Here is a 12671-nt window from a genome sequence, read left to right as displayed (position 1 = left end):
TAACAGCTTTCCCTACAAATCAGATGATATGTAAACAAGATATCAACATTTAAGATATTTTTGTTAAATCGAATGATACTGTTAGGCTTTTATCTTAGCCGTTTCATCACTCCTTTCTAAACTATATAAATACACCCATCAATGATGGTTCACAGCAAATAAGCGTGGACTCAAGAATCGCATTGAACGTTCAACGAGAGAGATGATGCTTGAGCCTGCCAATATAGGACCATATTTGTCCTTCTAACCCTGTTCTGCGAACATATATCGATGCCAGACCGATCAAAATCGCAACACAAATGCCACCCGCAGGTCTCCGGTATCGCCATAAAAGTGCATATGTCTGTTTCCGGAATTCCTCTCGTCGCAGCTCTTTCGTTTGTGCGACAAAGTGATCCTCAGCTTCTTGGAGAGAAGCTCTCTCCCCAACCGTCCGAGATGTTTTGAGAACGCTGTGTCGCGGAAGTCGCCGCCAAACGCGAAACGGTAAGGACTCAGGAGGGTGTCTCTGGTACAGTTCCAGTGCAGAAGATATTAGATTCTCTAGGTGGAGAGGCTGTGGCATCTTGGATAGCGTAAAGTGTAGCATTTCCGGCTCGTCGATTGGTATCTCCAGAAGTTCATCTTTTCGCCTGAGAATGATGGCTGCAAACAAGTAGATTGCGACAACCGGCTCATGAGCAAGTAAAAAGTCATACAGTCGTACAATATCTCGATACTCCTCAATATCATGTGCATATAGCGTTAGTGCCGCTGCTAGGGCGAAGTAGGGTTGAGTGCCCGCTAAATGCTTGCGTACCCTCGTATCTGTTACTTCTAATATGGCAGGGATGAGATGAAGGTGTTTCAACGCCGGAGACAACGACGGAAGCATATAATCTCGTATACGCAAGAAAGATACTCTTGAAAAAGCAGGGCGTGCAAGCTGAGCACCCAAGACCAATAGCAGCACCTGTGCAATATCATGGTAGCCCTGAAAATAACAGAGCATTGGATATCGTCGCAGAGTCTCGGTGATGAGATCTGACAGTTGCTGTTTTCTTCTCTCCAATTCCTCTTCGTTACCTATGAAACATAGGTCAGCTATGCATATTTTGCCTGCCGAGGAAAGATTCGCTAACACTGCGGATAATAGACAAAGGATCTGTTAACATCAAGTTTGATCTGGTCCTCATCTCCGTGTCGGGGTAGGCCTTTCCAGTCCGGCTGGTCTTTGAGCACTTCCTTTTCACCATAATAGCCTAATAATATGGGCCCTGTTCTCATAGAAATAAGTGGCTGTCTATAACAAAAGAGGGTCGAAAGCATACATGCAGTTTGACGAAGGGTATCTGTCAGTAGTCCACCTGAAGAGGTGGCATATTCAACCAAAGCTTTCACATCCCGTCTTTGGCATGCAGATTCAATGGCTTTCTGTTTGATTTCAAACTCTTCTGTTGTCTCCTTTGAATCGACATACATAGACTCGACTAAAGCCTTGCCATCCAGAATTTTCTCGGATTTTTGTTCATTCATACTGCGACAGCACCTTCCTACTAAATCAGACGAGTGAGACCAACAGTACGTCTCCTGACTGCACTGGAGCAACTTTGAGGTCTACTTGATTGAGCTTTGATAGCTTCGGGTTGCTGTATCAATATGCCGGGTGGATATAGTATTTATAGCGGAGAACGTCAATATCGTGACTCGATGAATGTATAAACTCCAGTCTTCTGCCAGAAATAAGTGTCGATGATAATGATAGCTGTTGTAGGTGTGAGAGGGTTGAAACAGCCGCTTTGCTGTTTTTGGTTTTGGGGTGTGGTCTCTGCCTCAGGCAGAAATCGCATGTGATTGGTGAAAGTTATGATGGCATGTCGAAACATCAAACATCCTTCTACAGTCAACACACTTCTCCTTCTACAATTTCATTTCTATGCTATAAATTTGACTGGTGGAGAAACTTAATATCAAATAGAGTGCAGGAATAGTGGCAGATCAATATACAGCTACTCTTTCGTCGGACCTTTGTGAGCATTTCATTTTTCGTTCATTATTGTCCTCCTCTGTTGAATTTAGCTGACAATTTCAATAGTTGCTGTGTGTTTATTCATTTATTGAAACTGAGCCTCGAGAGGGTAGCTGATGTAACGTCAAATTGATGGCAATATCTCAGCCCTCCAAGATCACAGTCTCCGTGACTTGTGAATAATCTACGAGGAATACTTTGTCATTCTGCCTTTGTTGGACACGTCACCTCACTATGGCCTTTCAGGCAAGTAACCATGGCAACCCTACTGCTCTTCATCCCACAGGGTTCCATGAGTCGGTGGGCAGCGATGCCCAGAGGCAGCAGGCGTCTGATATCATGAATCCCTCAAAGCCAAGGATCGGGTTGCTTTCTCAGACAATAGTACCAAGCCCCATTATAAAATTTGCACTGCCTGCTAGGCTGCGCAGCCGGCGTCATAATGATGTTGTCTTCGTCTATGAAAGGTCGTTGCTCGTCCGTGAAATCATCATGGACACCTACCTAGAAGATGTGAAGGTCAATTCTGATTTTGACGCCAATGTAGTCGCTGCAAAAACAGTCAATATTGATGAAGATTCTGGCGTGAAATCGGAGATCAAGCTAGATTCCGAGTGGGGTTTCTTGCAAGAGAATAGACAATCTGATACCTTGCCAGGTCACATACTGGTTCTGACACTTGATTCAAGGGAGCTACTGTTCCTTTACTGTCATAACACCTCCCCTGAGAATGATATGCGCTTTGTTCACTTTCGCAGAGCTTTGCCGTCAGATGTGAGCATATCCGAGAGGTTTGGCCGCCACCTGGCTGTTGATCCTAGGTAAACAATGCTCAGCACGGTTTGCTTCAACAAAGTCTAACATATCTCACATATAGGTCTCGCGCAGTGGCTGTTGCAGCTCCTACAGACTTTTTCGGTGTCTTCATGCTCAAACCACAAGAAGAACTTCGATTACAACTAAAGGAGGGCTCGTTAAGCCCTATTGCTGAAGTATGCTCTCGAGTCTCGTTTATCTTACCCTTTTTCTCACATAAGACAACACAGGAGCGATTCTATCGGCTGGAAGGGCACATCCTGTTCATGGATTTTCTATATCCCTCCGAAGAGCAGAATGACACCATTATTCTTCAGCTCATAGTGGCTCGAGGACCTGATACTCATGCAGTGTCATACATTTGGGATACCAAAAAAGGGATTCGGCAGGCACGGTCAAAACCCGTAATCCATCAGCTTCCTGACTTTTGTAGGTTGCCAAATTTACTCATTCCACTCACAAAGTCCTCATCTTTTCTACTCGTGACACCTTCATTTATAGTTTTCGTTCCTAACGCTCTGGGCTCCAAACTCAAAATCTCGAAACATCGTTGTTATGACCTGATTTCAAATTCTCCTTCCATATGGGCGAAATGGGCTCGTCCATACAGACATTCAAAATACGACAAATCCCACGACGACGTCTTCTTGTGCAGAGAAGATGGGCGTCTAACCTACGTTGAGATAGACAACAAAGGCAACCTCGGGACTATCAATGTAATCGGACAGTTGGATTGCGACGTGGACGCCGCCTTTGATACGATTGACTTCAACCACCCTAATCATGGTGGTGATCTACTTATCGCAGCAGGTAATACTGGACACGGCGGCTTGTTCATTCAAATCGCAAGACAGAATCCAACATGTGTGCAGAGATTCGTGAATTGGGCACCCGTTTTCGACACTGTCATAGTCCCACCAGTTCAAAGAGATGCAAGCAATGAAGTACATATCATGGAAAACGTGAACAACGATCTTAAGATATATGTATGCTCAGCATCGTCGAGCAACAGCGGTGCCGTATACGAGTTTCGACATGGTAACGAGGCTCAAATTGGTATGATTATTTCTCTGGAAGACTTTCCTGCGGCACAGTCAATCTGGGTTATCCCAGATATGACCCAGGAAGGGACGTATTTCTTGATTTCCGATCCAATGTCTTCAGTATTAATGCATCTTTCCCGGAATGAGGGTGACGACGGTGAGGATATTTATGCTGTTGATGGTTCGGATTTGGCCCTTGACCTTTCGGTGCATACCTTAGCGGCAGGCCACACGTTAACTGGGGTTCTGGTGCAAGTCACTCCAAATACCGTACGGTCAATGCTGCTCAATAAATCCCACTTGAATTGTGTGTCAAATTTCCCATTAGAGCAAACTGCTTTCGTTGCCACTGTCAATGAAGAATCGGGGCTGGTCGCCGTTGTTCTAAGATCTGAGCAAGGCATAACTATTCAGGTTGGCAAGGTAATGCTGAATGACGACTCACTTAACATCGATTTCACAGGAACGACGGTTGATGTTGGATATGAGCCCATTTCTATCACGGCCGAGACTCTGAAAGATGCTACATATGTCTTTGTCGGCACAAGCGATGGACGTATTGCTTATTACAGAATCGAGCAGAATGAAATGGTCCGTGTTGGAGAGTATATGCTCGTATTGCCTTACGAACATATATCAAAGGCTATAGAGAGCATTACTTTGGTTGACTGGGTCAAAACGGGAAAAGCAGTGATTTACTGTGGTCTTCGGAGTGGTTTGCTTGTTGCTCTTGACGTTGTCTTCGAAACAATGAGTAAGGCGCCTAAGGCAGAGCTACTTAACGGTGTTTGTCTGACATGTATCTAGGTATCAACCAGTGTATTGAAACAAGATTCGGCCAGACAGCTGTTAGGCTCTTGAAAAAAGAAAGCTCGATACTGGTCACATGTGGAATGGGCTTCTGGTGCATTTCAGATATCAGAATAGGAAATGCGTCTGACTTTGATCTCCAACGGATCTGGATCACTGATCAGAATAATGTGAGCGACTGATCTTCTCGAGTCTGCACATGTGCTAACGAAATGAAACTAGTCTACCTATACCCAGAAAAGCATAGAGGGTTTTACAATCGTAAACTCATCCCAGTCGCCCTCTTCAAACACATTAGGGGGTTCTTTGGTTTGTATCAGCGACAAGCAACTTCTTGTTTGCAGCTTGGACAGTCGCGCCAAAGCTGTGCCACGTATGATCGAACTGCCTGGAACTGTCAATCGAATCGAATATTCGGCACATCTGAAGTGTCTTGTGGTGGCATACATCACAACCGAGTTGGAAAAAGACTCGGCACCAGACCCGGACACGAGCATTGTCAAACGATACATGCGCCCTCACTTGAATTTCCTGACCTTTGACACATCTAATTCCCACTTGCTCTCATATCAACATAACCTTGAATCCCTCGGTTCCTCACAATCTCAAAAGCCAGTTGGATCGTCCGGTGAGCGAATAACATGCATACTTGACTGGATCCCCGAAACTGGTGGACACAAATACCATTTCCTTGTGATTGGAACTGCGCGAAAGACGCAAGAGCAGAAAGGCCGTGTGGTCTTCCTCAACGCGAAACGAAATCCAACAAACTCTGAACAAATCGATTGCTCATTGAAGTATATACACAGTTTCGATGGCCCTGTTCGTGCTGTTGCTGCCTATGGCGACTCCACCGTTATGGTGGCCGCGGGCAATGACATTATCCCAATTGCGCCGCGATTACCAAATGATGGAGAGCAATGGGCAGCCTCGGCGAGATTCAAGTTGACCTCACCGGGTGTCTCTATCACAGTACGGGGTTCATTGCTTTATGTGAGCACGGCAAGAGAATCACTTGTGATACTGCAAGTCGTGAATAAGAAATTAGAGCTATATGCTCAGGATGGAGTGAGGCATGAAAGCCTCTCTCATCAGTACATGGGCGGTGACCATAAATTGACTCTTGTCAGTCATAGAGGGGGCACGATAAGCGCTTTTTCGGAATCCGGTGTTACTGATATGGATAAAATTATTTCTCCTGCCGTCGCTGAAGCTCATTTGCCTCTCTCAATCATCCGGCTTAATGCCTTTGGAGACCCGTCTCTCCGAAGTCCTTCCTCCTCCTCATCAGTTGTATACGGTACTACGATGGACGGCGCGATTTATCGAATCTCAATCTTGACCGAAAAAGAATGGCGCCTCCTCCGCTTCATCCAAAACCTATGCAGCATGGATCCAACCATATCCCCGTTATTATCTGCTCAAAAACGACGCTGGACATGGGCCGATATCGAGCCTCAAGTGAAAAAGCCTTCTTCCATGCATGTCGATGGGGATATATTATCTCGGTTACTTCCTAAGGGTACAGATTATCTTCGAAGAATGCTACACAGTGATCAAGAGGAGGCGGCTTCAGTTCATTCGGATGCTGCTGCTGTTATTCCACTGCCGAGGACTTATATAGAATTTTTCAACAATTTGTCTGACGATGTTTTTGTTGACGGAATTGCTGAGAGAGATAGATTGGATCATTTGATGACGTGGTTACGGGGATTACTTCGGCATCGATTTTGAAAATTTTCAAGCTAACCACGCGTTCCGGGTACCTGTTTTATACACACTTCTAGATTAGTTTTCAGCTTTAGAGTCGGTTTAGCGCCTTTATGAAAATGCAAGCTGCCTGTTCTGCTGCTTCACTCAGGCGGCAGATGGATTGTTGGAAACCAAGTATACCTATTAAGGAAGCCGATCCACAGGGCCAGAACTGGGCTCACATCCCTGACAGGTAGTAATCAAACGTATGTGCTCCCGATTAGATTCGATCTGGACGTACCTAGGCAGCATTCGTACCAGAAAAGCCTCTAGTACAGTGGAGCCGGGCTATAACAAGTAGACGGCAGTCCAGGTCCAGTTGATATAGCTCGAAGCTGTTCTAAAAGGGGTGATTCATTGGTGATTAGTGCCCTTGCTTCTATATTTATACAGTTCAAGATGAAACTACTATCCAGGGATAGCTATATAGCCCTAAGATCAAAATGTCACATGACAGAAACTGCTACCTTCCCAACTTGGAAACTACGAGATCGGGAGTAGCACCTGCCGTTTGCTGAAACTTGACGGGTATAAATACAGCTGGATTTCCCTCTCCAACTTGGAAGTTACATCCACATCCCATTGAGAAAACAGGCCCCGTTATGGGAAATCCAATTTTTTGACTTATATGAGCTGTATATGCTCATCTTCTCTTCCTAGCTTTCATCATGGCAGACGCTGAAATTCAAGAAACGGAGCGCCCAGCACTCATCGAGGCCATCTCCGCCGCCAAAGGAAAAGACAGACCTGGAAAGTATCTATCAAGTGTACCTAGAGCCTTATGGTCATGTTAAACGGTTATGTCACATTGACAACCTTCGTGACAGATCGTCGAAGATTTACAGACAGACTAGTTACTGATCGATTCTATTCATCAGAGTCATGTTGATACCATTTAGAGTGTCCTTTACATGACAGCTCCTCTATAGGACACTGTCGTGAAACTATGTGAGTACGGTCATCTCGATACGATGGAGTCACACTAATGTGAATTGCTTGTTAGGGCTGGGAAGTAAACTGCAACCGATGTCGAAACTATTACCTTCACGGCACAATCATCACCACAGAAAGACCTACAATCTGGGATTACCTCAAGACCTTTTAGTACCGGAAAGATGACGATGCATGGCTGCATGCTCTCCGTTCTGCAGGCCATACCGAAACCCTAAAAGGCATGCTTACTATGGACGTCCCGACACACTCGCTTGTGATAATGCCTGTGATTTCGCTTTACAGCCTGTCGGCTTCAGAAAGGACGGTAGATCTCTAAGGTCCTCTTTCTCGATCTTTGTTTCAATCATCTTTTCAATCCTCTCTTTGGAGAGCCACATACAACTTCTCTATGTGGCCAGCATAAACAAAGCTCCCACGATGTCGACGACCCTGCCTCTATACCGTGCCAAGAAGACGTAGGAAGGTGAGCTGAATAAGCTGGAAAGCAAAGACAAATACCAAAAATATGCTGAAATATGTCGTGTCAGGAAGATGGAAATAGGTGACGGCGATTACAATTGCGAGCCGTGCAGCATTTCGTTCCGCTACATGTCAGCATGAAAGGACCACAAGACGACCAAGAATCATCTTCGCAACGTTGCAAGGTCTCATATCAGTCAATATTGCTTCGATCTGAAGACTTTATGCCTTCTACAAGAGAAAGGCAGAGAACTCGTGGTGGGTGGAAGCCTTCCCAACCCTAATAAATACTACGGACTTCGAGTCCAATTCTGTGGAAATCGGGCTAAAGGCCAAATCTACCACATTTTGGGTATGCTTGTGGTTCTCACCTCACCACGACCTTGACCTTCATCTGGCCAAGAAAGCGATTGATACCTACGCTGAGCGAAACTTGCGTTTCCATTCAAAGGCAGGACTTTCTGAGTAGGCCAAAAGATATTCAGAACGGATAGCTTTTTGGATGAACTCGGTAGTAATTGTTTCGATATTGGAATGGGGACGAGGTTGGCAACACCTTCTAGTAGCTACGTATTCTCGACATCTACAAGTCAGGTCGTTCACGTCGTTGGGAGACAATAACAACGTACCGGAGCTTAACTGCTGTCCGGGTTCCGCGGCCTTTAGCCGACCAAAGGTGTGTCAAAGAGGTGTACTGAATCATAGTTGTGAAAAGGGGAATTTGTAACCCTTGTAAACGAGCTCTTGAGGAAGGAGTGTCCGCTAGATCATGAGGTGCACTCAGATCATGGTTGTCTGTCGGGAGACAGACGTCCAGTTAAGCACACATGCCTCGCAAGAGCTCGTCCAGGTGTGATACCTCTTGCAACAAACGTAACAGTTATTTCTTCTGTGCAACAACTTCAGAGGATCGGGGGGCCTGTAGAGAATGACAGTTTTCCATATGGAACTCTGAGTGGAACATTACTTTTAAGCAGCCAACATCAATTATTAGGATATTTATACTAAAGCATTTAAGGGTTATTTGCAAGCCCTCTGCTCTCGCTTCGTTCACGTGGAGATGGGAGACATGCTGAATTGTTTTGGTTGCCTTGTTCTGTAGATTGAGTCCAGTGAATGGATCATGACAATGTGAAATGAGACGGGGTGCTCGCATTTTGGAGGATGTAGTAGATAATTAGTTTCATGAATACATTCAATAAACGTGAAAACAGCCCATCAACGGGTAAAAATGGATATTAAGACACCCAACACCATCAACCCAATCGCCAACCACTGTTTACGCAAAGATATCATAACACTTAACAATCCCAGTAATATCCTAGAACTAGATTCTGTAGACGGTATCATCCTCCTCAAGGAACCTGCAAGTTGAACATGATTAGCAAAGTCTGAAATTGACAATGGAGACTTGTCTAGGAATGGACTTACATTAATTCGTTTCTTTCGTTCATTACCTTCAGAGCCTGGATAGCTTCATGCCTCTGGAAGACGTTACGCTCACCCAGGCTTTGGTTTGCTCTAATGGATGTATTCACAGCGCCAATCAGAGCTTCCAAATCCGCACTATCGTCATTGACAAATACTTGAGACATTAGAGGCCCAAGAGTTTGGCGGAAAATGTTCAAGCGTGCCGGTTGAATCGGCGCGACCGAGCTAGCTTGAGAGTCTGTCTGTGACTGGAGAAGTTGTGAGGCGGGAAGAGATGATGCGACAGACATCTGAGATTCGGTCTGTGTCTCCCCGCGGGTAGCTCGACTGGATTGTGGCTTCTCTGGGTGGCTGCTTGCAGGAGCTTCAGATTCAAGAGCAGATGAATCGTCAACTGTTCCTGTAGATCTGAGACCTGATCGCCTGCCGGGCCGTTGGTTTGCCCGACTTGCAACGGACTCTGACTCTTCCTCGCTATCTTCGTCCGAGTCTTCATTAGACTCTTCGTCGGAGTCGGTTGTAGTCACTTTACGTCGCTTTCTTCTTGCATCTTCTACAACTTCTTTGAACAGAGCAAATCGCAAAATGGCTTCCGCCTCTTTTGCATCTTTCTCCTCCACGCGGTTTGACAATCGAGCTTTAGCGTGAGCAGTGGATAGACGGATCAATGTTTCAAGTGTACGAGCTGTCATGGGAGACGTCTTCCTTTGATTGCCGGTAAGGTCGTCATTGCGAAGTGCCGAATAAGTGGCAACGATATGATCCGCAGCTCCCTTTGTCAGGACAGGCTTGATCCTAGACTTTGCATATTGAATATACTTCTTGATGAAAGGTAGACTGAACACCTCAACATTGCCGTTCTTACTCGTTGCTGCCATACCGGCATGTAGCATGACATTGTATTTCTCTAGGGGCTCCGTCGGTTGGTTGGAATCTTGAGACTCTTCTATTCCAACACCGAGAGTCTGCGTTGCTGTTTCACGAACTGGAACACCTTCTTCGGAACCTGGCTGGCGATAACGGTGGCGACGCAGGACGTGTTCTGACACGAGTCTGTCACCCTTATCCTCTGGGTCATCCGTAACAATGAACAGTAAATCAAAACGAGATAACAGCGAATCGGGAAGAGCGATGTTCTTGTGAGGGTCCTTGTGAGGATCATATTGGCCATAGATTGGATTGGCAGCAGCAATGACACTACACCTAGCGTTCAACGATGTGTGGATACCTGCTTTGGCAATTGTGACAGTTTGCTGTTCCATCACTTCGTGGATGGCAACACGATCGACATCACTCATCTTATCGAACTCGTCGATACAGACAACGCCACGGTCACCAAGCACCATAGCACCAGCCTCCAGTCTTCGCTCACCGGTTTCCTTGTCGGTTGTTACGGCTGCAGTGAGACCGACACCTGATGAACCTCGTCCGGTCGTGGCAATCGCTAGTGGCGCTGTGTTCAGGACAAAACGTAGCATCTGTGATTTGGCCGTTGATGGATCACCGACCATAAGAACGTTGATATCACCACGAAGATGGGTGCCGTTGTCCAAATTTTTCTCAATACCACCCAAAAGCATGAGTAAAACAGCTTTCTTAATGTACTCATGTCCGTAGATAGAGGGGGCTAACGATTGAGCCAACATATCAAAAATCTTGGTCTTCCTGCTCTTAGCCCACTTATTGATATTGCGAATGTCAGTATCTGTGAGTGTTGCCTGTGCGATTCCACCACCAGACTTTGATGACAGCTGAATAATGTTGTTTGCGAGAACGACTGTTCGGAAAGTGGAAGAACCCGAGCCTGCACCTCTGTTTCCTAAGGAGCGGAAGATTCCTACTAGTTGGATACGATCACCTGGCTTTGCGCGATCAACCAGGTCGTCGTCTAAGATGACATCCACACCTCGAGGTAATTGACCAGCCGGTGCTCTCTCCGGCATTTCTTGAATTGAGATCGTTTGATGGTCCATATAGGTACAGTATCCGAACTCTGTAGTGAGCTGAGAGATGTTAGCATAAGAAAAATTGTCGAGGAAGACACTTTGAGGTTTCTTACAGGGTTTTTCTCGTCGTCTTCTTGAGGATATACGTTCAAACTTGTGGCGCCGCTGGCTGTCATGGTCTGATCTCTATATTTCCTCGCAAAGAACTTATTCTTCCTCTCGCTGTAGTGCACACTCTGGATCACTTTCGGTCTAACGAGCGAGCATTTTGTGACGATGCCTTCGAGCGACACCATGCGATTGAGGTGTGAGGACCCGAGCGTTCGGGGGTTGCAAGCGTTCTCACCAAAAGCGCCGATAAAAGCACAGTAATACATCTGTGCATTTCAGTATATGTTCAAGAACCAGTTCCAAAGGTATACCAACCACATCCTCGGCTGTCTCTCGTGCTGGCCTGTTGGGAAGAGTCTTGATGACATTCTTCAAGGCTTTGTTGAATGCTTCCGTGTATTCGAAAGGTGACATAAGAAGACTGGCGAGTTTAGTAATTGACGTTCATGTTAAATAAGTAGGGAGCGTACCCTTGTGCAAGATCTCTATTATGCGATCGTACCTCATCGATGCTGACCTAAAATCAATCGGTCAGCTCGAGTCAAAACAAATGTCATCTTCTGCGCCTATCCACTCACTATCAATCTCCGGAGACCTCTATTGAGCATCAACACGATATCCGCACGGTAACTATCCATTTATATTGTCAATATCCCAATATCCTCAAGTCAGATGTAGGCCGAATGGAACGCACCTTCGAGCACGAGTATCAGCTAGAAGATGTCAGGAACGATTAGCAATCTAATACTTTGCATCTGAGCGAAAAAGTCTGTTCAAACTCACTAGGATCTAAAAACTCGGTGACCGCCAACACACGATCCTCTGCAGTATCCTCTGGCAACCTGAATCCGTCCATGGTTGGAAAATTGTTTCCTCTAGGCGAGGAGAAGCCGCAGTTAGTCCTTTGAATTCGGAATGTGTTCAAACAGTATGTCTCCAGTAATGAGAGATGGAGAAATCAAAAAATGAAAGGCCTGATGGTCAATTTTTGCAAGTAAGCAAGTGTGGATGGAGTGTTTTGGAGGAAAGGACCTTCTCCAAGTCAAAGGGCTCGCTTCCCGCGCTATTCCAAAAGTGGTAGAATTGAAACGCGTGAGACGCGTAAAAGTCGCGGTTGAATCCAACCAATTAGATCGCGAGTTCGCCATAGACAAATCTATGTTCTCTCGTGAGAGAGCTGGAAGCCAGAGATCAGGTCTTTATAGTGGATATTTAGTATGATATACATGGACTGTCTAAATCTATGCAATGCCTTGTACAAACACCGCTAAAAGAGATGTACGCAGCATGAAAAAAAGAAAATCAATATACATGAGCGCTAGTATTTCTAGCTTTTATTTA

At 45.6% G+C, this 12671-nt stretch overlaps 3 protein-coding genes across 3 annotated transcripts; 1 reads left to right on the top strand and 2 right to left on the bottom strand.

Moving 5' to 3' along the window:
• Window positions 1–43: 43 nt before the first annotated feature.
• Window positions 44–1757, bottom strand: TSTA_018010 (TBC domain protein, putative). The gene is made up of 3 exons (XM_002483916.1): window positions 1311–1757; window positions 1122–1256; window positions 44–1065 (listed from the first exon to the last, which is right to left on the bottom strand). Exons 1-3 carry the CDS (start codon window positions 1513–1515, stop codon window positions 191–193), a joined length of 1215 nt encoding a protein of 404 aa, XP_002483961.1. The 5' UTR covers window positions 1516–1757; the 3' UTR covers window positions 44–190.
• Window positions 1758–2115: 358 nt separating this feature from the next.
• TSTA_018000 (uncharacterized protein) lies at window positions 2116–6557 on the top strand. Its single transcript, XM_002483915.1, has 4 exons — window positions 2116–2829; window positions 2886–4621; window positions 4675–4847; window positions 4900–6557. Exons 1-4 carry the CDS (start codon window positions 2243–2245, stop codon window positions 6409–6411), a joined length of 4008 nt encoding a protein of 1335 aa, XP_002483960.1. The 5' UTR covers window positions 2116–2242; the 3' UTR covers window positions 6412–6557.
• A 2416-nt stretch (window positions 6558–8973) lies between these two features.
• On the bottom strand, window positions 8974–12303 carry TSTA_017990 (DNA replication licensing factor Mcm3, putative). Its single transcript, XM_002483914.1, has 8 exons — window positions 12114–12303; window positions 12025–12043; window positions 11909–11960; window positions 11801–11847; window positions 11646–11751; window positions 11333–11596; window positions 9274–11276; window positions 8974–9206 (listed from the first exon to the last, which is right to left on the bottom strand). The coding sequence occupies exons 1-8, from the start codon at window positions 12184–12186 to the stop codon at window positions 9170–9172; spliced, it is 2601 nt and encodes an 866-aa protein (XP_002483959.1). The 5' UTR covers window positions 12187–12303; the 3' UTR covers window positions 8974–9169.
• Window positions 12304–12671: the final 368 nt, after the last annotated feature.

This window comes from Talaromyces stipitatus, genomic scaffold, assembly GCF_000003125.1.
Source record: "Talaromyces stipitatus ATCC 10500 scf_1105507295549 genomic scaffold, whole genome shotgun sequence".
Lineage (NCBI taxonomy): Eukaryota > Fungi > Ascomycota > Eurotiomycetes > Eurotiales > Trichocomaceae > Talaromyces > Talaromyces stipitatus.
Note: the sequence above shows the minus strand (reverse complement) of the source record. Positions and strands in the feature narration are given on the sequence as shown.